Source organism: Podarcis gaigeae, assembly GCF_964106915.1.
Source record: "Podarcis gaigeae genome assembly, chromosome: 8".
NCBI lineage: Eukaryota > Metazoa > Chordata > Lepidosauria > Squamata > Lacertidae > Podarcis > Podarcis gaigeae.
The window spans coordinates 57,556,133-57,580,895 of record NC_139684.1 but is presented as its reverse complement, the minus strand read 5'-3'; the positions used below and the strand labels follow the sequence as shown (position 1 = coordinate 57,580,895).

Sequence of the window (24,763 nt, the reverse complement as noted above, 5' to 3'; positions counted from 1 at the left end):
AAGGAAGCTAACATTTTCAGCACCTAGATCGGAATGCAGAACCTCTCTCTTGGTGGTGCTAGACTACAACTCCCATCAACCCTGACCACTAGGCTGTGTGGGCTGATGAGAGTTGGGATCCCAGCAACAACAGATTCTCCAGCCGTGTTCTCTGACTGAGGTGGTCACCTTCCATGTTGTGCATTCCACACTTTCACAGATTCCAAGCAAATGGCTACTTGCAGCTCTGTACAGTGGTACTTCTGGTTAAGAACTTAATTTGTTCCGGAGGTCCGTTCTTAACCTGAAACTGTTCTTAACCTGAAACACCACGCTGCTGCCGCCGCATGATTTCTGTTCTCATCCTGAAGCAAAGTTCTTTACCCGAGGTACTATTTCTGGGTTAGCGGAGTCTGTAACCTGAAGCGTCTGTAACCCGAGGTACCACTGTAATAACAAAGATGGGGGGAAAGAAAAGAACCTCAAGCTTAACGTTCAAGATCCAAAGAGGTGGTTTTATTCAAGCCAGGAACAGTCTGCCACTTCAGTAGAACTTCAGGAACAGCCTGCCACTTCCTCTCTTCACAAGAGAGGAGCAGTTGGCAGCTAAAGGAAAATGACTAAAGTCAATTGTCTCCACCCTGACCAGAAGTTGTTGATACATTAGTGATACAACTCTTTAAAAAAAAAGGGGGGGAGAGAGACTGGGAAGTGGCTCCTGCTCTGCTTCCTCCAGGGTAAGCAGCAGAAGTTCAAGGTGTGGGATCAAATTTGCCAGAATGGTTGTCAGGAGGGGTGTATTTTCCCTCCTTTATCAGCTTCTCCCTCTGTGCATGAATCGCCATCATTCGCTTCACCTGCCAAAGGAACAGAAGAGAGAGTTGGGATGTCACCTTCTGAGTTAAATCTTGCCCTCTCCAGCAGGTCAGAGCACGTGGGGATTTGTAAAGGAGCATGTTCCCATTGCTGAAGGTCTCAGATTTAGCACTCCCTTTAATGCACTCCAACTCACTGAAGGGTGACCAGATGCAAGGGAAAACATGGAACCCCTTTCCCTTTAAAAATTGTGCAAAAGAGTAGACTGCTTTGCCATTCCTTTGTGAGAAGTTGCACCTGCCCAACTCTTTACAAGTGTAAAGAGATCAGATCAGGGTGGGGAGAGAAGGGGGGGAACGGACATATACAAGGTTTTTTTTAAAGAGTGGGTTATAAGCCGATCTTGAGTTCAAATAGACTGACAACTCTGCTACTCTCAGTCTTGCAGTTCTGTTCTTTAGATCAAAGTGTCAGAATCTTTCAGCATCAAGGCGCAGAGTGAGAGCCAGGAGGTACCTTACTAGCAAAAGGCTTTGATGGGCTCCCACACATGGCTGCCCTCCAGATGACCTGCTATTCTCTACTTGCCACAAAATGATCTTGGTCTGCCAGACTCCTGAGGTGCCTGCACAGCTGACCAAGATGTTCATGCTGCACTCTCAGCTATGGAGATGTGGGAAGCCCAGTTAGGGATGGGCAGTTTTGTTAACAACAGATGGGGCTGGGGGAGGTGAGGAGGAGAGGAGAGAGGCTCTGAAGCAGCAATACCTTGCTCCCGTTGCATGATGAAAACATTCAAAGGGGTGGGCCAGTTACATTGAAAGATGGCAACAAGCTGCAGCTTGGAAAATATTTTAACTTTTCTCCCAGCTTACATCCACAAACCCAACAGGAGTTTACACTTTGGAATTCCACCTGCTTCCCCCACCCTGATAGCACCTCAAAAGGTGTCCCATATACTGGCAAAATTAATGAGTCAGAATTTACCAGGCCATTTGGTCTGACTACACTGCAAAGCAGCATCACACATCAGCCCTGCCCTTGAGGGATCAACCAATGGATCCCCGACATTAGCGCACAAAACGCAGAGCCTGCTTGCAGTTAGCAGCATATAGAGTAAGGGCTATTCCCTTACCCCAAGTCAACCACTTGCTTTGGACCTAAATTACAAATCAGTTTATTACACCCACGCTAACTACAGTTGTGAATTACTCTACCTCTCTAATGTTCTCACTGCAGTGAGAAGGAAGCACAGCTGCTTCTCTTTCCTTTGCCCCTCATGTTGGTAAGACAAATGGTAGCTCTGAATGGCATCAGGGATGGATGGGAATACAAGAGAATTCTGCCTTTGAAATGAGCTGCCTACTAATAACTTCTGCCCAGGGAAAGCAAACTTACTACATTTCTATTCTCCCCCAAACTGTCCATACCATCTCTTTCAAGCAGCACTTGGGAAGAGGCAGTCAACTTCTGCAGATACTCCAGCAATAAGAAAAGCAAGCAGACAAATACTTCCTTGCACACAGATGCACACTTGCTGACCCTGAGTCCCTGCTTCAGGTCTCCCACTCACCATTTTTTTCTTGCTTAGACATTCAGCAAGATCCTCCATCTCCTGCTGGCACTCCTTCTTTGCCCTTACAGATCCAATGCCATCAGAACACTCCAGCCACTCCTTCTGAAAGGCAAAGCACAAACTGGCCTGCTTGTGGGGCTGCTTGGAACTCCCGATGAGCAACCACCTGTCAACATCAATGCCCAGCTGGTTCTGGAGATCGAGAAGTGGCATGGCTGAGAGGGGGAGAAAAAACACCAATAAAGAAATGATCTTAAATGTGCATAGCTAGGTGTGTAGCTGAAGAGTAGCCAGGTGACTCAGGAAGAAATCCTCCTTAGGGGGAACATTAGACCAGGGGAGAGAGAAGCAGGAAATTCTGGGAAGAAAGGCTTTAAGGTGAGCATGTTCAAGCAGGAACAAATTAATCTGATGATTGACTGCCTTCATCTTTGAAGTGGCAGTGGTGGATAAATAAAATATTCCAGTTTAATATGCTCTCTTTTCTCCTTTTTTAAAAAAAACACCGCCTAATGCATCCTCAAATGGAGGATATGGATAACACACTTGGCAACGTCTAGGAGCTACCAGAGGTGAGGTCAGCTTGTACCATTGCACCAAGTAATGAGGAGCAGGAAGTAGGGCTACAGCCACAGCACCTGCCCACACCTTTATGGGGGTGAAAGCCCCCCAACGGCTATGTGCTAGCTCTGCAGTACAGTTCTCCCCCCCCCCACTCGCACCAAAACAGGGGTGACACCAGCAGACTCAGGGTAATTATGAGGTTTGTAATGATACAATCAATCTTTAATGGAAAACCTTCACAGTCCCTAGGTTACTCAATGGCAAGGAACACTGAATAAGAGGCTGGAGAAATGAAAACTGGGTGGCTGGGAATGGAACTGAGTGGCTAGAGAAGAAGTACAAAGGAAGAGACACATAGACAGAACTACTCCACTGTTCAGTTAGGTCATTCACCGAGTTCACATTGAGAAACTATTTTTAAATGTCCCTAGGGACAGAAGCGAGAGCTGACCATAGAAATCAATGGAGAAATCAAAGATTTTAACACAGCTAGGAATGGGCAAAAGTGTGTCCCACAAACATACATGTGTTTGCATATTTTTTTTATTTCTCAGAGATTTGGAAAGAGTTTGAAGAAGAAAAAATGCTTGTGATGTGAACATTCACTGTAGGTTTTTTGTGTCTGGTTAATGCTGACAATAAGGAAAGGTTTCCAAGTCTAGATAATTCTACCCCCCTGCCCCCCATAATAGTGATGGTTTCAAAATAATAATTCTATAACTGGTAGAAATCCAAGATACGTTTAAGGACTTAATGGTTATAGCACCATACTGTTCCCTCTCTAATGCTGAATACGCTGCAATTACCATCTGGAGAAAATCAATGCAATCATATTTCTAAACTCCTTGTAAACTTATACACTATTTCATTTTTTCCCCACACTCCTCTCAAAGGAGCCCAATATGACAAATACTAGGAAATATGATTAAAAATAAAATCAAAACATATTCAAATTTTAAAACACATGTTTCCAAGTCATGTGCCTGAATGGGCCCACTGAAACAAAGTTTTCAGGAGGCATCTAAAACAATATACCGGTAGTGAATGTTGCTGCCTCGTGTCAATAGGAGGGGAGTTCCACAGCTAAAGCTAGAGTGTTGCTACTCTAAAGGAACTACTCATACACTTGGATCCAACACGGTATGGCACTTGTAGAAGTTAAAGTTTTGCAGATCAAAGTGGCATGTAGGTAAGGTGATCCCTTAAGTAAATGAGTCTTAAACCGTTATATACCAAACTGTAAAATCTGTGAGTTTGCCAAATACACCTGAAACATTTACATATTAAAGCAAGCTTAAATCAATGAGAAGATGTTTCAAAACAATTCATTTTCCTCCAAAATCCCCCCACCAGACTTCAAAATATTCCCAGACTACATCCCGCTTCACATCCACACACCCGGCTTCAAAGTTTCCAGAAGTTTAGCAAATCTGGGAGCAGGGCCAGCCCTACCATTGGGCAGACTCAAAGGAGATGGTTTAGCCTCTGTTGAAACAGGCAGTGCATGGTTAGTGCATCGAACCAACCCAGTGGTTGCCAATATGGGTTATCCAGGGAGAGGAGGAAAGTGGGCAGCAGGGGGTGCTGGAGGTGTAAATGACTGACTTTGAAAAGTTGGTTTCACTGAATCAAGTTCATCAGTTTTGTTGAATGAATTAAACTAAATATCTTTAATTGAATTTTGAATAAGTATGCAATTAATTGTTACTGTTTTGAATTTTATTGCGGTATCTTCCTTAGTGGGCCGTACAAACCGCTGTTCTGAATAATGCTTTTTATGGGGTACGGTGAGGGGATGATCCCAAAAAAGATTTGGGAACCACTGCTCTAAACTATTCTTACGGCATATTTGTTGCCAGGAGGAAGAGAGGAAGGGGCTTTCTAAGCTACCTCGACCAGCCTGGGCGCTATCATGCACCAGGGACTGAGGGGAGCCTCAAGGAGCAGCAAACTATTCTGGGGGCGACCCTCCCTCAGACTACCGCCCACCCTTTCGCCAAAGGCATAGATAGGTAACAGACCCCAGAACCTGCTTCAAGTAATGGCTCTGAATTTTTATCTTGCAGGGAACTTTGCTACACAGCTTGTCCCTCCCCGCCGCAGGCAGACGGGGTGGGGGATTGAAATGGATACCCTTCCCACACAACCCCCCCCCACCTGCCCCTTCCACCTGAGTAACACCCCCCCCCCCGCCTTCCTTACCTACCTGTCCTTGCGAGCGTTTGCGACAGTGCTGCCGTCAGGCGTGCCCCTCGCTTTCACGACAGTCGCGGCTGGACGTAAAGCTCCTTGCGAAGCTTGCGGAGGATTCCGCTCAGATTACGTGTACGTGAGACACAGAGAACAGAAAAATGAAGAGTGACTCGCCGTCTCGGGAGTTAACTTCCGGGCTTACATTGGATAAACTATTTTTTAAGAACGAATCTCCTCGCCCTCTGCCGGTAGGAGAGAAGCGAGAGCAGCCTCCAGGGACGGGCTGAGAAAGCCAGAACGTGAACGGGCAGCAGGCGTGTTGGACGGTAAGGTGTAGTGGTGAGCGTTTCGGATTAAGACCTGGGTGACCAGGGTTCAAATCCCCATACAGCTTCCCTGCCTAACCTACCTCGCAGGGTCGTTGTACGGATTAAATGAGGAAGGGAATCTCCTTAGAAAGGAAAATAGGTGGGATATAAACGTAATGAATTATTATTATTCAGGATTCTAGTTTAATTTTGTTCAGTAAGTTGGTTTTTAAAGAATTTAACCACTAGTCCTGCCAACTCACACCCAGTTGCAACTGTGATCTATGAGGGTGGGCAGGTGTGGCTGAAGACAACGTAATCTGCATTGTACTCCCATCAAAAAAAATTCCTTCCAGTAGCACCTTAAAGACCAACTAAGTTAGTTCTTGGTATGAGCTTTCGTGTGCATGCACACTTCTTCAGATACTTCTTCAGGAATTTTTTTTGTTCTGACTATGGCAGACCAACACGGCTACCTATTTGTAATTGTACTCCGATGTTAGCGATGCAGGTCAAAGGTGGGGCTGAGGCCAGTTTGGATTTCTAGCCAGCCCAATCCTTATGCCAGAAGAGGAAAAGAGGAGGATCCCTCGGGTTGTAATTGAGGTAGGCAGAAGCCCTCCTTCTCAGAGGACAGACCTCTGCTCTCACGTTGCCACAGCTCTGTTATAAGACCAGCTCCACCAGATCATAGCTGTCAACGTTTCCCTTTTTTTAAGGGAAATTCCCTTATTCCGAATAGGATTCCTTGCAAGAAAAGGGAAAAGTTGACAGCTATGCACCAGATTCTTCCTAGCTCTGCACTGTTTCCATTTCAGCTACCAAATAACTTTGTAAGAATTGGTACCCAAAGTATGCTCCCCTCCCCCGCCATTTCCCTTCCCATCTCACTTCCCTTTGGCCAGTGAAGTCCTCCTTGCCCTTATGCGTTTTGCAGCTCTTTCCTCCTTGCTGTTCACATCAGCACGGCTCCATTCGTATCAGATTTGTTTCTGTTTGTGTACACACCAGTTAGTGCAAGTTGATTGGGCAGGAATGTTTTTAGCCTGTGCAAAGGTGTTCAGACCTTGACTAGAGATGAATTAGGAATGGCTTAAGGTTTGAGAAACATAACCATCAAACATTACAATTGTCTTTTACAATGAAGTAAAGGATACATACACATTTTTGATAGCCTTCGTGTGAACATGGATTTAAAAACCCAGCACTGGACAGTGAGCCAGTGTGATGTAGGGGTTAGATTGTTGGACTAAGACCTGGGAGATCAGGGTTCAAATCAGTCACTGCTTCTCAGCCTAGCCTACCTCACAGAGTTGTTTTGGGGATTAAGTGAAGTGGGGGAGGGGAATCATGTATGCCCCTTTGAGGAAAAGTTGGGATATAAATGCAACAATAAACCACAGACAATGGGAGTCTGAACACAGCCTTCGCTGACTGTGTGTAAGCCACTCTGGGAGCCTTTTTGGCTGAGGAGCAGGGTACAAATGCTTTCAAAAAAATATCTGAAGGTTGCCTGGTAATAGTAATTATTTCAAGATGTGCATCTCTCTTTGAATCAATACATGCAATATATATGCAACTGTGGCAAGGCCTAAGAAGCTACTCTAAAGGTGACATCTGGGCACCACCCTCTCCCAGCCCAAATCCAGGGCTTAACTGCATGTAAAAAACCTTGTGGTCTGTGTTTACTTGGAAGTAAGTCCCAGTGTCTTTAACTGAGCTTAACTGCTAGGAAGCAAGTGCTTAAAATCAAAACCAAATAAAGGTTTAGCCTATGTATCACTTTAATTTTTCTATATCTAGAGAGAAAACATATTTCACAAATTAATGGGAAAGAACAGCCAGCATCATAGACAAGAGATGGCAAGACAGCCACAAGGCCACCAGCAGGTTCTAGCAGCGCCTTCCTCTGCCTCTGCTCTATCATTATTTCCTTTTTTGTATTCATATTTTATCATACCACCGGCTTTCCCCTCAGTGCCCTCTGTTGGCAAGAGGCAGAACAGCACAAGGTTTAAGGGAAGCCTTTAAGCACCCCACCCTCACAACCTGGTACTTTTCAGATGTTTTTGACCACAAGTACCAGCCTGCACAGCCATATGATTCCGAGGCTAATGGGATCATGGCCGTATTGTTTGGGGCTGATGAGAGCTGTCATCCAACACAGGTGAAGGGCACAAGGTTGGGGTGGGCTTACTTTAAGACTTTTGCACCTTAACAGGAAGCAGGCACAAATTTTGGACTCATGCCCCTGTTGTTAAGCTCAGGTGTATTTTAATGCATGCGAATTGATTGCATAAGAAATATATAAAGTGAGTAAGAATTGTGTTATTTTCTGCAAGTGGGTCAAAGCTTTTGAACTTTAAAAAATCAGGGCCTTAAGCTAGTTTATATCATCCCTGGTACGCACTTTGCCATGCTCCCAGTTCCTCCTCCTTTAAAACTCCTGAAAATCTACCCCCCCCCCATGCACACTTGCCTAATTGCAAGCTCCATGGAATACAATGGGATGACTTCTGAGTAACATGCACAGGATTGCCTTGCAGCAGAAGTAAGTTGCACTGCATTCAGTGGCGCTTACTCCTAGCTAGGTATGCATAGGACCACTGTCATGTTTAGGGAAGCTTTTAATGTTTAATAGACTATTGTATTTTAATATTTTGTTGGAAGCTGCCCAGCGTGGCTGGGGAAACCCAGCCAGGTGGGCAGGGTATAAATAATAAATTATTATTATTATAGCGGCCATTTTTCAGGAACGCTTAAGAGTGATCTTGAAAAATCCATTTTGTGGGTAGGCAGAACCACACAGGAGAAGCTGGTCTGGTTTGGAGCGCTACCACTGAGTTTATTATTGTAAACCAGAGTAATGCCCATTCTGCAGGTGAACCCTCCTTTGAATCTGTGCCCCAGCTGCACCCACTGGTCCTGGGAGCTTGCCACCAGACCTCACAAACAGGGACAAGGATTGCTGGAGGAGACTGAAGAGAGTGAGCTTGTGTCTTTTGGAGTAAGGCTGCTTGCTTGCTTTTCTGAGCTGTTTAGAAGTTTGATAGATTGATAGCAGGCCTCAGGGAGTGGCTGAGTGCTCTGCTAGAGGCTTGATTACTTTTCTTGATTACTTTTCTTTCATTGCAAGCCAGAGGGTGTGTGTGTGGCTAATTGCTCTGTGGGAACACAGGATCTGAGGGGGGGGGGGAGCTACAACAGCAGTCAAACTTAGCTCAGTGCAGAACCTGGGAGCTTGCAACCAGAGCTTGCAAACAGGGCTGTCTTCTGTTCCCACACTCTTCCCAGACAGGCATGTGATTTGCACCAATCTCATCTGCAGCATCGGAAGCATTAAATACTAACCCCTGAGGCCCACCTAGCCACACCTCAAGCAACAGGACAACATGCAGAGTTACTTGATAAAGCTGAGTTGACTGAGATTGAGCACCAAGATAGATGGGGTGCCCCCAGGGTGGAGACAGATTGCCCATTGCAAGAGTCTAACCCCTGGAGGAATGTGATGCACAGAAATAGGGCAGTCACAAACCACACTTTGTCATTAGAGTTGCAGAGTCGCTACCATGCTCTCACCCTGGACACTGATTCTGGGCCAGAGGCGCTAGGGCAGCCTCAGAAGACACGAAGGTGGCTGTGCAAGGTACAGAGCACAGAACGATTATTCCCCCCCCCCCCCGCCCCCGGAGAAAAAGACAGGAAGAGATGGATTTGGAGGAGTCTTTTTCCATTCTTGATCTAACCCATTCAGATCCAAGGCTACTGACTGTGGATGAGTGTGCTGATAACGTATTTGCTATGTTGACAAGCTGGGAGGAAGGAGTAGGAACAATAAGTTCACGGTCTTTGTAACTTATCCAAACAATATCAAAATAAGCTCCAGTAAACAAGAGGGGAAGACTTGGGAACGACAGAATCAGACCTCAGAACACTCCAAGCAGCCTTTGAAGAAGAAGAAGAAGAGTTTGGATTTGATATCCCGCCTTTCACTCCCCTTCAGGAGTCTCAAAGCAGCTAACATTCTCCTTTCCCTTCCTCCCCCACAACAAACACTCTGTGAGGTAAGTGAGGCTGAGAGACTTCAGAGAAGTGTGACTGGCCCAAGGTCACCCAGCAGCTGCATGTGGAGGAGCGGAGACACGAACCCAGTTCCCCAGATTACAAGACTACCGCTCTTAACCACTACACCACACTGGAAGGCACAGCCCATAGAATGATTCCTGCTACTACCCAGAGCAGGAGGAGGAGGAGGAGACGAGTGGTAGTGATAGGTGACTCCCTACTTAGGGGAACAGAGGCAGTGGTGTGTGGAGGAAACAGGATGTCATGGGGGGTGTTCTGTCTTCTGAGAGCAAAGATTCACAATGTGCTGCCAAGTCTTATAAAGCCCGCTGACCACTACCCCTTTTTCTGATTCACGTGGGTACAAATAATACTGCTACACATAGCTTGCAACACACAGCAAGGAACTACGAGACACTGGGCAAGGAGCTGAAGAGACTTGGGGCACAGGTAGTCTTTTCATCATTCCTTCCTGTTGAAGGTCGTGGCCCAAGAAGAGAGGAAAATGCTTGAGGTCAACCACTGGCTGTGCAGGTGGTGTTGTCAGGAAGGATTTGGCTTCTTGGATCATGGTCTCCGCCTCCTTGAGGTAGGACTTCTGGCGAGAGATGGGCTGCACCTCACAGCAGTTGGCGAGAATGTGTTTGCCAAGAGTCTTGAGAATCTGATCAGGAGAGCTTTAAACTAGATCTTGCAGATGACACCAAACTGGGAGGGGTAGCTAATGCCACAGAAGACAGAATCAGAATTCAAAATGACCTTAACAAATTGGAGAACATGGCACAAGCTAACAAAATGAATTTCAATAGGGACAAATGTAAGGTTCTGCACTTAGGCAGGAAGAACCAGATGCACAAATATAGGGTTTGGGGGGTGGGGTGGCGCCTGGCTTACTAGCAGTATATTGAAAAGGATTGAGGGGTCTTGGTGGACCACAAGCTAAACATGAGTCAGAAGAAGAAGAAGAGCTTGGATTTGATATCCCGTTTTATCACTACCCGAAGGAGTCTCAAAGCGGATAACATTCTCCTTTCCCTTCCTCCCCCCCAACAAACACTCTGTGAGGTGAGTGAAGCTGAGAGACTTCAAAGAAGTGTGACGAGCCCAAGGTCACCCAGCAGCTGCATGTGGAGGAGCGGGGACGTGAACCTGGTTCCCCAGATTACGAGACTACCGCTCTTAACCACTACACTACACTGGCTCTCAACAACAGTGTGATGCAGCAGCAAAAGCTAACGATAGCAATCTTCAAATATCTTAAAGGTAAAGTAAAGGTACCCCTGCCCGTACGGGCCAGTCTTGACAGACTCTGGGGTTGTGCGCCCATCTCACTTAAGAGGCCAGGGGCCAGCGCTGTCCGGAGACACTTCCGGGTCACGTGGCCAGCGTGACAAAGCTGCATCTGGCGAGCCAGAGCTGCACACGGAAACGCCGTTTACCTTCCCGCTGGTAAGCGGTCCCTATTTATCTACTTGCACCCGGAGGTGCTTTCGAACTGCTAGGTTGGCAGGCGCTGGGACCGAGCAGCGGGAGCACACCCCGCCGCCGGGATTCGAACTGCCGACCTTTCAATCGGCAAGTCCTAGGCGCTGAGGCTTTAACCCACAGCGCCACCTGCGTCAAATATCTTAAGGGCTGTCAAATGAAGAGGGAGCTGCTTGTTTTCTCCTGCTCTGGAGGGTAGGACTCGAATCAATGGCTTCAAGTTACAAGAAAGGAGATACTGACTAAACATTCGAAAACACTTTCTGACGGTAAGAGCCAGTGTGGTGTAGTGGTTAAGAGCGGTAGTCTCGTAATCCTGGGAAACCGGGTTCGCGTCCCGCTCCTCCACATGCAGCTGCTGGGTGACCTTGGGCCAGTCACACTTCTGTGAAGTCTCTCAGCCTCACTCACCTCACAGAGTGTTTGTTGTGGGGGAGGAAGGGAAAGGAGAATGTTAGCCGCTTTGAGACTCCTTAAAGGGAGTGAAAGGCGGGATATCAAATCCAAACTCTTCTTCTTCTTCTTCTTAAGCAGTGGAACAGACTCCCATGAGAGGTGGTGGACTCTCCTTCCTTGGAAGTTTTTTAAACAGAGGTTGCATGGCCATCTGTCACGGATGCTTTAGCTGAGATTCCTGCATTACAGGGGGTTGGACTAGATGACCCCTGGGGTCCCTTCCAACTCACTTCTGCACACTCATGCATAGAACACAAGAGACGCCCAGATCAGGAGGAACAGGATTTATGTTGCATACTTAAAAACCACACAGCATTGGGGGGTGGGGATAAAAACAGCTCCTACTCAAGGGCAGAAAATGTGGGAGGCAGGCAGGCCAGAGAGAGAGAGAAAGAGAGAGGGAGAAGGTGTGGCAGGACTCTGTTGGGAGGAGGGTCTGGCCCCCGTGGTGAATGTTTGGCACGGCTTACATGATGCTTGCTGGAGTGAAGACGGGGGCAACGCACAGGGTGTCCGTGATCTCCCAGCCACAGGACAGGGGGGTGCATGTACTCTCCCGGTCCTCTTCCTCCGGGTGCAGCAGTTTCCCCTGAAGGAGCTGGACGGCTTCCCTGTGGGCCGCAGCAAGCCCAAGACAAAAGAGAAAGGACTCAGTTGCTCTCTTGGCTCAGTTTTCCAAACTGGTGCCCCTCTCCTGACAGCAGAAAATTCCCAGTTTGCTCTCACTCAACCCTGTGCTCTTAAAGAAATCCAGTGGGATTTGCCACCTGCCCACAAGCACAGGTGCAAATGGCACTCCTTTGCCTTTAATAAAAGTTTAATAACAGAGCTTCTGCGGCATTTTAAGAATTCTGAAAGTGTTTCAGATCCAAGCCCTCCCATCCTGGGGAACTAGCAGCCATCCAGTTGCCACTGGACTACAGTGCCCATCAGCAGGGGAGTACGAAGTTTGGGGTGGAGGTGGCGAGCTGCCCCCGGTGCCACTCTGGAGGTGTGTGTGTGACAAGATGGTCCCTGCCTGCCCCCCGCTGTAGAACAGCCGAGGGTGCGCAGTCAGTATGGGCACCGCTTGCTTGGCGACTGTACGGACTGCGCATGCGAGCGGCATCCCGTATGGACTGCACAGGCGAGCAGCATTCTGCCACGCGTGTCACCAGGTGGGGCGTCCTGCCTCAGGTGCCGGAGAGGGTTCCTTCACCACTGCCCATCAGCCCTGGCCATTAGGGGCAATGGCTGCAGCCCAGTGACATTTGGAGGGCAACAGCTTTCTCCGCTTTTAGATTTGATACAATCTCCTGCTTCCCCCTCGCAAGGGGTTCTGGGAAATTATCTCACCAGGCCATTCTTGACATGGTGTAGTAGATCTGTGCTTGCTGGGCCCCACTGAGAGTTGAGGGAGCTGGCATGGTGTGAGCCCCCATGTTCTCAAAGATCAGCCAGTCCCCGGGGTGCAGTTCCGGGAGCTCCATGCCATCTGCAATGCAGTCCAGCCCATCCCCAGTAGGTCCCCAGAAACTGCTGCTGTGCAGGGGAAGATCTGGAGAGGGTTTCTGCATCGAGAGAAGTGGAGGAAACAGCTATGACTGGCTAGCCAGACCTTGCATGAATTTCTATGAGGACAAGAAACATGTATTTTTAAAAAGAAAGTGGAAATTCTCCAGGTTACTGAATCTCTGTCCCCAAAACTAACCAGAATTCTGGGTCAGGAGGAAGGGAGTAAAGTCTGAAATTAATACAGGCACTTCCCACAATGTTTAAAAAACATCATCACTGGAAATCAAAAAAAGGTATTTGCAACCAAGTTGCACTGAAACCAACTGGACTTAAGTTACTGCCACGAAAAAGGCCTATTCATTTGCTTTCTTCCCAAATTTGTCACAATTCACTTCTACGAGACTGTGCCCCATCTGTGCAACGGGAAGCTTGCCCACCCGCGAACATCAGCTTTTTACTATTGAATCCCACCCCAAAGCAGCAACCATTGAGAGGTGCCCCAAGATGGTGGCACTGCTGAGGGAGGGGCTTGTGTGACTCTGGCACCCGAGGGTGCTGCTTCGCTGGGCTTTCCAGTTTGACCATCCCTGCTGCAAACCTGCAAATGGATTTTGGTGCCAGGTGAGAGCCACATTCTCCTTCTGTGGCTCTGCTTAAGGGAGCCAGTTACAAAACCCTCTGTACCTTGTGCAGGATGGGGATTGGGCAGACGTTGTTGAAGATGACTGAGCTGAAGGAGCCATAAACGCCATCGTTGAGATGGTAGACGAAGCTCTTCCTGCCACCGGGGTCTTCATCTGGGACAGCCAGAGGAAATGCAGCAGAGGCCAAGTCAGGGGTGCCTTATTTGTTTGTTTGTTAAATTTCTATCCCGCATTTCCACCAAGCAGTGCTCAAGGCGGCTAACAGCAATAATACAAATACAATGAAATAGCAAGAAAATACAAAGTAAAAAAATAATAAACATAAACACAAAGCAAGTGAAACATCCATTGAATCAATTAAAAAAAAATTTAAAAACCCTAATTGCAACGTATTTATATGTCAGCATATGCATCAAAGGCCCAGCCAAATAGAAGTGGAAGGTAACCAGTGACTGGGCTGGTGAGTTTCCCTTGGCAAGAAGCCCCAGAGTCTCTGGGAGCAGCCACTGAGAAGGCCCTGTTCCTGTCAGATGTGCTTCAGATGTTGGTGCAGGGGTGGCCCAGGACATTTTGCTGCTTGAGGCAAAACAGAAAATCCCCACCTGCACTGCCTGAAGCAACTGGAGGCAGCCTGGAGAAGCTCTGGCTTGCTGAATGTGGCAGGGAGGAAAAAAGGAGTCTGTAAAGGAGATGGCAGCAGCTGAGGAGGCGGCAGGGGCAACAAGCACAGGAGGCAACTGCCTCACTGAGCCTCATGGACAGGCCAGCCCTGTGTTGCTGAGACAGGAAGAAGGGCCTCCTCAAGGATCTTGGGATATAGAAAACTGTACAGCTGAAAGACACCACCCACGTTCACTGAGGAGTGTGGCCTAGAAAGGAGGCCTGTGCTAGGGAGAGTCTCAAGGGCCTGACAGAGAGGTCTGAGGGCCACACTTGGCCCCTGGGTTTGGTGTTCCCTGTCTCATGTGATGGGTTGGTGGTGTCTGGCAATAATCTCTCACGCTTATTGTGGAATCCGGACGGAAACTGACCAAACCTACCATCAGAGCCCGGCTGGTCCAGGGGAACCTCCTTCTTGGCAACAATGTTGACCGCTAAGGTAAAGGCTGAATCCACATAGTAGCGCCCCAGTTCAGCAATGACCTCCACCCCACAGCCTTCTGGGAAATATAGGTCCAAGGCGGAGTTGACCACAGCTGCTGTCTGAAGAGGGGGAGAGAAGAGTCCACATCCAGCTGTTACAAACATGTAGGACTTAAGTCATATAATTGTAGAATTGGAAGGGACCCCACGGGTGATCTATTCTAGTCCAACCCCCTGCAATGCAGGAATCACGTCAATACATTCTGAGTGCTGATGGCAATGGGGGAGCAGGAATCAGTCTTAGGCAGAACTTTACAGGCTACCTGGGAATATATGCAGTGCGGGGTGTGTGTGTGTGTGTGTATGGTGTCAAACAAGATGTGATGCCATTCACACACCTTGCTTTGGCCTCCCTTAAAATTGATCAAATATATGACCTCTTTTTAAATGTTCACACCGTCTGTAATGATGTGTTTCACTGGGGTAAATGGCAACCCAAATACGACAGTGTTCAAGGTCTTGTGTCCATTCAGAAACTGGGTCTCCTTAGCTGTAGAAGATGTTTGTTACTTTCACTAGCAAAAGACGTCTCATTATTATGGGTGAAATGGTGGTGCAGGGGAGCCTCCAATGTGCCTCTTGGTGCTCCAAGCAGAGACATGTTCATACAGTGGGACCTCACGTTAAGTACTTAATTTGTTCCGGAGGTCCTTTCTTAACCTGAAACTGTTCGTAACCTGAAGCACCACTTTAGCTAATGGGGCCTCCCACTGCTGCGCCACCAGAGCACAATTTCTGTTCTCAACCTGAAGGCAAAGTTCTTAACCCGAGGTACTATTTCTGGGTTAGCGGAGTCTGTAACCTGAAGCATATGTAACCTGAAGCGTATGTAACCCGAGGTACCACTGTATTTCCTTTCCAGCAGATGCACAGCCTTGAAGCTCAGAGCAAAGTCTGGCATAGTCAGGGCCAATGACAGGCAAAACCATCACCCCTGGACTGCTTACTACTAAGGAGGCAACTAGGTGGCAGCTAGCTGGGGGAAGACTGTGATGGGGGGGAGGAGTGCCCCACTTGCCTTCATAGACACCCGCCCTCCACTGCCTCTTCGCTCTGGCTTTTTCAGCATCTTGCATTTATCCTCACACTAGGTAGTCTAGGCTGAGACAATTGTGACTTGCCCAAGGCCACCCAACAAGCTTCTCGGCTCAACAGGAATTTGAACCCAGGTCTTGCGCACCCGGAGCCAGCACTCCCCCAAACTGGCCTATTTGCCATCTGCTGAAGAGAGAACCAAGACTCGTACCTCTTCGAAGCGCCCTCTGGACTCTTCAGCACCAGGAAAGCCCCCTCCAATGTCCAGGAGGTGCATCTTGTAGCCTAGTTCTGCACCCATTTCAAAGACCAGGCGAGCGTCTGCTATGGACTGAGTGAAGAGCTGGGGGTCGGCACAGCTGCTTCCAATGTGGAAGCTGGAAAGGAAGGCAAGTGGGCTGGTGAGTAGATTTTCAAAATTTTTTAAACATTCTGTGTGTGTGTGTATGTGCATATATACAGACACAGACACACACACACACACACACACACACACACACACACACACGTGTGTGTGTGTGTGTGTGTGTATTATATGCATGTACAAAATCCAGTCAAGATACGCACATCCTCCAAGATCTGTTGGAGATGCGTGTGCAAAATGTCCACAGTTTACAAACAACTGATGCACAGGAAAAAACAAATTAACTCTTAAAAGTAACAGAACACAGGTCACATTTCCAGACCAACATCTAGATGGATGCAAAAAGCAACGCTGCCTGTTTGGGTAGAGTTCTTTGCTTCTGCAATACTCAGTGGAACAAGCCCAGATTTCATTAAACCTGTCCCATCTCAGTGTTTATTTTCTTGTTCTGATAAGAGCACGGTTTGCCAAATCACTTTGGGGTGCCTCAAGGGAAGCGATTCACAAATTAAATAACTAAAACAATGCATTCATTTTGAGAGCGTGTATTCCTCTAATTTGTCCAGCCAATACTTATTTTTTTCTTTTTTCTCCTGTGTGCATAATGAACTCTGGCAGCCTTGATCATGCCTGCCACTTGCTCTTATATGGAGGGTCTAAAGAGGCTTTTTATTATGAATCATTTCCCAACCTTTTTTTTTTTTTTGCTTTTGGACAGTGCCACAAAATATGATGAAAATCTCTCACTGACTAATTTATTATAACTGCCACTCAAGCTACTGCCCTGATGTGGGTGGGGGCTCTTACTTGTCCCCCCCCCCCAGCTGCTCATGGAAGCCCCCAACAATGCAGGTGGCTCTGCCCCAAGTGGTTTGCTCTCCCCTGTGTCCTAAGCAAACAGGGTGTGTCCAAGACTCAGCTGTTGACATGGGCTGAAAACTCGGTAGGGAAGATGCAGGGGCAGTGCCAATGGCAGCTACAGAGCAAGACCCAGAGGTCCAGGTAGGGGGCCAGCTGAAGAGGCCTGGGGCCAGCTGCCTAGGAGTGAGCCTTGATCGAGTGCCCTTTTCTCCCTCTCCTCAGAGAGCACAAGGAAACCCACAGCCTACCTGATGCCAACCACCTCGACATTCATCTCCTTTGCAGTCTCAAGCAGGTGACGGCAGACTTTAAGTGTGGCGCCGTATTTCATGCTCATGCAGGTGGAGGACCTGGAGTCGTCGGTAGCCAAGCACAGAATCATTCTGTGGAACAAGGTGGGTGGGTGGGGAGAGCAAACTCAGACAACGACTGTGACAATAGTGGTATGTTGCTTATTCTGAGCCAACAGCATGCCAGGCACAGTACAGACTCATCTGTCACAGTACAGACTCAAAGTCGCTTTCCAGGAGATGCTTGTGATAACCCAGCACCTGCCTCCCCTCCAATTCTGCACCAAGGGCAATTTTTTTTAAAATATCCCATTTTTTAATATCTCCTCTTTTGCTGATTGTTTCTCTCTCTTCTCCGCCTTTTTTCAAGATCCAGATTTTCATTGTATTTGAATTTTGGAACAAAGACTTGCAGAGTCACACAGCAAATCTGAGTTCAGACTGCAAGTTTCTATCCTCAGTCCCACATTAAATATATATATATATTCCCTGTACTTCACCCTCAGGTCCCAGGACAGGTTACAACATTGAAACTCAACTTTACAAAACATTTTAAAAAACATTTTATAACATCTTACAATTAGAGAAATATGATGGGTCCTAAAAATCTGCACCTCAAAAGTCAGGACAAATAAAATTGTCCTCAGCATTCACCGAAAACTGTAAAATGAAGGTGCTAGAAACATCTCTAAGGGGAAGATCCACAACTGATTTGCTTTTGTGGTGTCTATACATCTTCCCATTATTCATTTATTCATCCCACATTTTTCAATCTATTTCCCTGTCACTTTCCTAATCACAAAAGTTTAATTTTCTTTTTAAGTGGATTTGTCGCTGTGGAGTGATAGAGTCCATTAATCGACTTTGTGTGAACCCAAGTTTCCGGGATGTGCTTGAATCCCTCTCACAAAATAAAAACAGTCTGCAGGCAACCCCATAGCCTGGTTGAAACCTGAATCTTACTCCACAGGGAGTTTGCTCCAGTCTGACCTGCAACTTCACACACCTGGCCCTTTTTCTCTAACTGCAAAGTGAAACCTTTGGGGGTTCCAGCAAAGGCCCCCATATCCTTTGCAATCAACACCTTTAAGATTCACTACTTCTGCTTGTTGCGCTAGACTCTTCTGCCCATTGCAACTGTTCCCTCCTGCATATATATTTATATTTATGCCCACAGGTGCTGTCTGCCTTACCTGGCAGACGGGTGGCTCCGTGCTACCTTGCTGAGCTCCACTTCATTGTCAAAAGTCATCAGCTGCACCCCTTGGCTAGCTGCATATCTGATTAGGGAGATCTGCTTGCAAGGGCTGGTGCAGATGATTCTGTCCGGCGGGACTCCAATACTCTTCACCAGGGCCATTTCTGCCTGAAAGTTCAAAACAAAGGATGTTGGAAGGAAGGACTCTTCTGACTGGGCAGTGTAGGCAGTGGGTGGCTGGGAACTGTAGAGGAACACATACAGACTCCCTCTTTCCTGCAGGACCAGGAAGGCTGTTGGAAAGAGGGAACTGCAGGCATTTTAAGTCAAGGGTTTGAATCTTTCTGATCCAGGCTCTGTTGCCTGCCAGTTGTTTCCTTTGCACCCTTCTCCCAGCCATTCCTCTAGCCTGTCTAGCCCTGTTGCACCCAGCTGGGCACAGCAACCTTAGCAACAATATTCCTATCTCTGGCTTTCTCTCTGGACTGCATCCTGCCCAGTTAGCTGCTGGGACTCAACTCTTGCAGCAATCAGGGTGAAGAAAGAGGTAGAATAGTCAAAAAAGAAGATGCAATAGGCTCTTCGCCTACATCAGACGCCCCCAACTTGGTGACCCTTCAGATGTTATGAACTACAGCTCCCATCAGCCCAGCCAAGTGCAGCATGCTGAATGAAGCTGATGGGAGTTGTAGTCCAGCAGCCACATTGGGAGGGCACCAAGCTGGGGAAGGCACTGTGAGCCAGGCTTCCTCCCAGCCATTTGCAGGAGAGCAACATTTTATCAAGATGGATGCTGGTGCTGCCCTCCGTCTCTCCATTCTCTAGTCTTGTGAGAATAAATTGGAGGGGGGAGAACTATGTATACACCACCTTGAGCTGCTTGGAGCAAAGGCGGGATATAAATGTACAGTCATACCTCGGATTACAGACGCTTCAGGTTGCATGTTTTCGGGCTGCGCATCACGCCGAACCCGGAAGTACCGGAACAGGTTACTTCCGGGTTTCGGCCCTCGCGCATGTGCGGAAGCACTAAATTGCTCTTTGTGCATGCGCGGAAGCGCCAAATCACAACCCACGCATGCGCAGACGCTGCGGGTTGCGAACTTGCCTCCTGCACGGATCACATTTGCAACCCGAGCATCCACTACTAGTAATAGTAGTAATGAAGGCATATGCTGCAATGCACGCCAAACAAAAATGCATGCATCCAGCTGCTTCTCCAAGGGAGCCCAGTTGCCCTGTTCCCACCACGTTCCTACCTTGCTGGCACAGCCAAATCCGGCTCCCAGCCCTGCCAGCATCTGAACCACTCCTTTGCTGTGGTTGCACTTCAGAGCATAGAAAGGCTTGATGCGGGGCAAGGCCTTGAGGAGGTGCAAATGTTTCTTCACCACATCCTCGAGATCTGCCACAAAAAAGGCTTCTTGGCTTCCCTGGAAAAGAGGAAAGACAGTCAAGAGAGCCTGTCTCTGGGGAAACACACCCAATTGTTCTTAACATGCTATTCGCCTTTCGGACAGCTTTCACTTAAAGCGGCTGCCTTTTTCTTGGGCTCTGTGCACCCACTTGGTTCAGGGGACCCACACTTGGCCACAGAGCCTTCTGGGGCCATCACCATTTCTCAGTCTTGCCTCCCTTCACAGGGTTCTTCTGAGGATAAAACTGGAAGCTCTCATATTACCCAGCATACGTTTCTGGGAGGAAGGGTGGGCTACAAATGGGATATAAATTCACATCTCTGCACTCCAACCATTCCATATGAAAAGCTGAATTTTGAGACCTGTATAAGTTACACCTGCACAAAGCTGGCTACTCTTATTTTGTGTGATTTATTCTGCTTCTGCAAATGAAAGGGGGAGATGCAAAGTGTTAGAAGGGCCCTGAAGCAGGATCCTTGCCCTGATCCCAGGGAATCCTGCTCAGCTACTATTCCTATGGCTCCCAAGGTTTCGCCAGGAACAGCACATGGACTTTCAAGCATATATTTCAAACTGAAAGGTCGAGAAACCTGCTCCCAACCCTTGTAAAACCTGGACTCCTGCACTTGTGCTCTGTCTTTCCTGTCAGGTCATTTTATTACAATTTTCCTTCTCCTTTTTAATCATCATGAAATAGCGCTGATATTTAAGAAGCATGTTAGTGCAATTTTTAAAAAACCTTTTTTTTAAAAAAAGAGGGGAAAATTACAGGCTCAGGTAAACTGTTCCCTCCCCTGTGCACATGATAGCGTCATACTCTGTAATATGGACAGAGCAAAATGGGATGCAGAGACACCAAAAGGACTACAATCCACCCACCCAGTAAGTCAACTGCCCCTGCCTCTTACCGCCTGGGAAACCTCCAGGAGGAGATTCTCTAGCAAGTCCCTGGTGGTGAAGCCCTCCTCCACCATCATGATGTCCGATTCATCCAAGTACCTGGTCATCGTTACTGTCGAAGGAGGATATTGCTTCTACAGCCTCCGTCAGTAGGGGGTATAGTTTTTAAGTATGCAACACACTGCGAAGGAAAAGGAAGGAGAAGAACAGTTAAGGCAGGCTCCTCCTCCTCTCCCATTCAGGCCAAGGAAAGGTGCTCAGCAGCCATGCCTTCCATTGCCTCCATGGGCACGACCCAAGTTATTCCTAATGACCAGCCATGAGGACTAGAAACATGAAGTCTAGAAAGAGATTTTCCCTAGCTGAAGGCCCAGCATTTCAGGAGTTCACCAAGTCTCTGTTGACCTCTGTTGCATCTGTTCCATTCTCTTCTCATGTTGGGACAAGTGGATCTTGCAGAGTTTGTCCTTTATCTTCTTTGGGGCACTGCACAGAGTTCAGGGGCAAGAGATTAGAGCATTGCAGATGCACACATGTGCCATAGCAGGCATCATCCTTGAAGAGGCATTCCTTCCATGCAAGGGAGAAATGTTTCTCTTAATATACTGTTAGCTGGTTATAGGGTTTTTTATTTTTGTTTTTGCACAAACACTTTTATTAAATATAATTTATGTTTTTCAAATATGTGGCCTGATTGTGAGCCCCCTTTTTAGCTGATTAAAGAGTTTTTAAAAATGGTTAACCTAACCAAAGCAGCAGCTAAGGCCACAATCCTGTTCCCATATACCTGGGAATAAACAACTAAACTTGAATTCATGATTTCTAAACCAACTTTAGGCTGAATCACAGTCTTTTTATGTCACACAGCAATGAGGAAAGTTTCAAAAACACTTCTTCATATTTTAAAAAAGCAAATTCCACTAGATAACAGAAATACCTTGCATGATCCTGAGTAGCACTTTCGACCCAAGCCATTTTTACCCTGCTCTTCAGCCAAAAAAGGCTCTGAGAGCGGCTTACAGTAGTAAGACACTCCCTGCCCTCAACTCTATAATCTAAAGATGTGACACAAAAGGAAAAGTGATTAGGAGGGAGGAGGAAAACAGAAAACTCGGACACTTAGTACTTCTTGAACTGACTAGAATGGAAATCATTGATGGAGAGACTAAAGTTACTGTTGCCTCAGCTGAGCCAATGGAACAGCCCTGCAATCGATAAATCAGAACCACTGATTTTAGCTTTTTGGAATTAAGGGATATAGCTGGCATCTGGGGTGCACAGGAAAAGCTTCTATGTGTGGCTGTTAACAAAAGGGGTTGTAGCTTTTTTGACCCTTTTGGACAGAGATGACTTGGCCACTGTACTCTTATGTTCTGGTAACTTCCAGACTAGATTATTGCAATGCACTCTGTGGGTCTGCCCTTGAAGACAACTCGGAAACTTCAATTGGTCCAAAATATACCAGCCAGATTACTGGCTGGGGTTCCACTTAAATCTTACATAATCCTGTTTTAAAGCAGCTGCACTGGTTGCCAGGTAATTTCTGCACACAATTCAAGGTCCTCATGTTGGTGTTTAAAGCCCCAAATAACACAGGCCCCTAAATATCTGAACGACCACCTCCTTCCCTTCAGAACCTCTTGGGTGCTGAGGTCAGTGGAGGGGGCCCTCCTGGTTGTTCCTCTACCCTCAAAGGCTTAGGGGGTAACGGCCTTCTCAGTGGCAGCCCCTAAAGTGTGGAACACCTTCTCCACAGAAATGCATCTGCCACTTTCATTATACAGCTTTTGGAGAATGCTGAAGACACACCTCTTTACCCTGGCTTTCGACATTTGAAGTGTATGATTTTAGGAACCGCCTTATTTTTATGGTTGCACGTTGTTTTAAATTGTCCATATTGTGTTTTAACGCTGTAACCTGCTCTGAGGACCTTACAGTGGATAGGTGATTAACAATAACAAATAATATAATAACAACAGTAATAATTGTGGCCTTCTCCGTGAATTTGCCCAGTTCTCTCTCAAAGTCATCCAAGTTGGTGGCCATGCAAATGCCATGGTTTTAAATATGAGCTGCATAAAGGAGGACTTTATTTTTATTTGTGCTGAACCTGCCAACAACAGCATATATACGTCAAGGTCTTTCTCTCTCTTTCTCCTCCCCCTGCCACAAAACACAAAAACAAAACGGGGGGAATGGTGTCTTTAACCCACATTAATAATAGTGAAGTGCAGACCTGGGGTTTGGGGAGGGTGAAAGGTGCCCATTTCAGGTGAAGGTGTGTCTGCGATGTTTGTCCCTCTCCCTTCCTCCCTCTTCTCCCTGGGAAGCACCCTTCCCCACCCCACCCTCCACCACTCCACCCCACCTCCATCCTTTCCTCCCAAGGCCTCACCAAGTCCCGAAGCCTTCCTCCTTCCTGGGTGGCTAGGTGTAATGCCAGGGGGGTTCTCCGGTGAACTCTGAGCTTTTGCAACACCCCGAGGCGCAGTTGCTGCTGGGGATCCGAGATCTCTGTAAGGGGTGGGGGTGGGGATATGGAGGATGTGGGGCGGGAAATCCACCTGGTTACCAGAACAGCTCAGTCAACCATGCAAGAAAATCGTTCCCTTCCCTGCCCCCTCCCTCTGATACACTACCATCCCGCTTCTCTCCCTTGAGCCTCCATCCCCTCCCCACCCACCTTGGTACCCAGAATACCTCTCCACCCACCTTAAAAAGCATTTAAACGGATTTTGCCCATGGGTCTCCCAAGAGTAAATATAGGCTTCGGCAGTGGCTGCTCCTCCTCCTCCCCCCACTCCAAAGCCTACACCATGCAAAGCAGCACCAGCTAATCTTAGACACAGGAGGAATGCTGGTCCTTTATATAGGCAGCTGCCCCCTCCATCTCTGCTCACAAGGGTAGCCTTGGCAACCAAGCACAGCAATCCGATTGGCTGAAGGAGAGAAAACAAAGCACAGACACTCCATCCTCCTTTTTCTCTTTCTCTCTCCTTCCAGCTTTAGCTGCACACAGGTGCAGCTACAGGCAAGGCATGGAGGACAATCTCAGAGTTTGGGGAAGGGGGGAAGCTGTCACTTTCACAAGCTAATGTGGGTGTGGTGGGGATGTGTGTTATTGCTGCTGGTGGTTGAATGGCTTTCCCAACCAGCAGAACTGAAATAGATCAGAGCTGGTCTCCAAAACATTTGTGTGTCCCTCCAAATGGCTGCACGATGCCGCCCAATAATTTCAGCCCTGCAACGTGACAGGGGAGCCTGAGGTTCTGGTGCTGCCACTGGGGCAGCCGCTTGGCTTGGGTCAAGCTCGACTTGTGTCTGACCTGCATGAGTTGCTTAGGCTTGTGAAAGAGGCAGCAAGTTCCTTTCTCTTGCTCCCCAAACTCAAGGGATGTGGCTTTTGGGTCCCCAGCACCTCTCCTCTTGCAAAGAAGGCATTTGCTTTAATGTGAGCTTCCTGACCAGGCTGAATAAAGCTCTGCCGCAGGTCACAAATCCAGGGTACGATGTTTGGGTGACTTGTTTTATAAAATTTATGTACCACCTGATTGTAAAACAGCAGTTTAGTGTGGAGGAGATTGATATGCCACACTCACACCCCAAAACCTACCGGCTCCAGCTTTTAGCGGTGGGCAGAATCACATGCGTTTCCTAACACAGTAGTTGAAGGGCAATATTATTATTGCCTTTTGCCTTTCTCCAAGAGGGCATGTGGCCATCTGCTGGATCATGGCCAGCCTCCCCTGACTGGCCCTCCCTTGTGTCAGTTGGGCCAACTAACACTTTACACCCAGTGTATTTTACTATGGTTTTCAACAGCAACTGCTGCAATGCTGCTGTCTCTCTGCCCACCCTATCTGAATCAGGACTGCAGTGCACAGCACTGGATGGGTGTAGTTCATTGCTTCCCTTCCGCGGTCTAGAAAATCCTCCTGTGGCTGCGAAATTACCTCTGGAGGGAATCCTTCACT

General features: G+C 47.6%; 2 protein-coding genes and 1 long non-coding RNA gene across 5 annotated transcripts; 1 reads left to right on the top strand and 2 right to left on the bottom strand.

Annotated features, from left to right (window-relative positions):
• Positions 1-473: 473 nt before the first annotated feature.
• Positions 474-5,239, bottom strand: NDUFS5 (NADH:ubiquinone oxidoreductase subunit S5). 2 transcript variants are annotated; one of them, XM_083751990.1, is made up of 3 exons: positions 5,142-5,239; positions 2,369-2,586; positions 474-836 (listed from the first exon to the last, which is right to left on the bottom strand). In XM_083751990.1, the coding sequence occupies exons 2-3, from the start codon at positions 2,582-2,584 to the stop codon at positions 732-734; spliced, it is 321 nt and encodes a 106-aa protein (XP_083608116.1). In that variant the 5' UTR covers positions 2,585-2,586; positions 5,142-5,239; the 3' UTR covers positions 474-731. The 2 variants fall into 2 exon arrangements, with proteins under 2 accessions (XP_083608116.1, XP_083608117.1); XM_083751991.1 differs by having other exon boundaries at positions 5,138-5,227.
• Positions 5,240-5,322: 83 nt separating this feature from the next.
• Positions 5,323-10,090, top strand: LOC310850442. The gene is made up of 3 exons (XR_014567316.1): positions 5,323-5,454; positions 5,948-6,042; positions 9,983-10,090. It is a non-coding gene; the product is annotated as an uncharacterized lncRNA (long non-coding RNA).
• Positions 10,091-11,711: 1,621 nt separating this feature from the next.
• AZIN2 (antizyme inhibitor 2) lies at positions 11,712-23,684 on the bottom strand. Of its 2 annotated transcripts, XM_083751810.1 has the most exons (12): positions 23,502-23,658; positions 23,185-23,303; positions 21,195-21,275; positions 20,798-20,970; positions 19,731-19,904; positions 18,467-18,639; positions 17,232-17,366; positions 15,970-16,135; positions 14,621-14,783; positions 13,621-13,733; positions 12,778-12,992; positions 11,712-12,053 (listed from the first exon to the last, which is right to left on the bottom strand). In XM_083751810.1, exons 4-12 carry the CDS (start codon positions 20,894-20,896, stop codon positions 11,909-11,911), a joined length of 1,383 nt encoding a protein of 460 aa, XP_083607936.1. In that variant the 5' UTR covers positions 20,897-20,970; positions 21,195-21,275; positions 23,185-23,303; positions 23,502-23,658; the 3' UTR covers positions 11,712-11,908. The 2 variants fall into 2 exon arrangements, with proteins under 2 accessions (XP_083607936.1, XP_083607935.1); XM_083751809.1 differs by lacking the exon at positions 21,195-21,275 and having other exon boundaries at positions 23,502-23,684.
• Between the last annotated feature and the right edge of the window lie 1,079 nt (positions 23,685-24,763).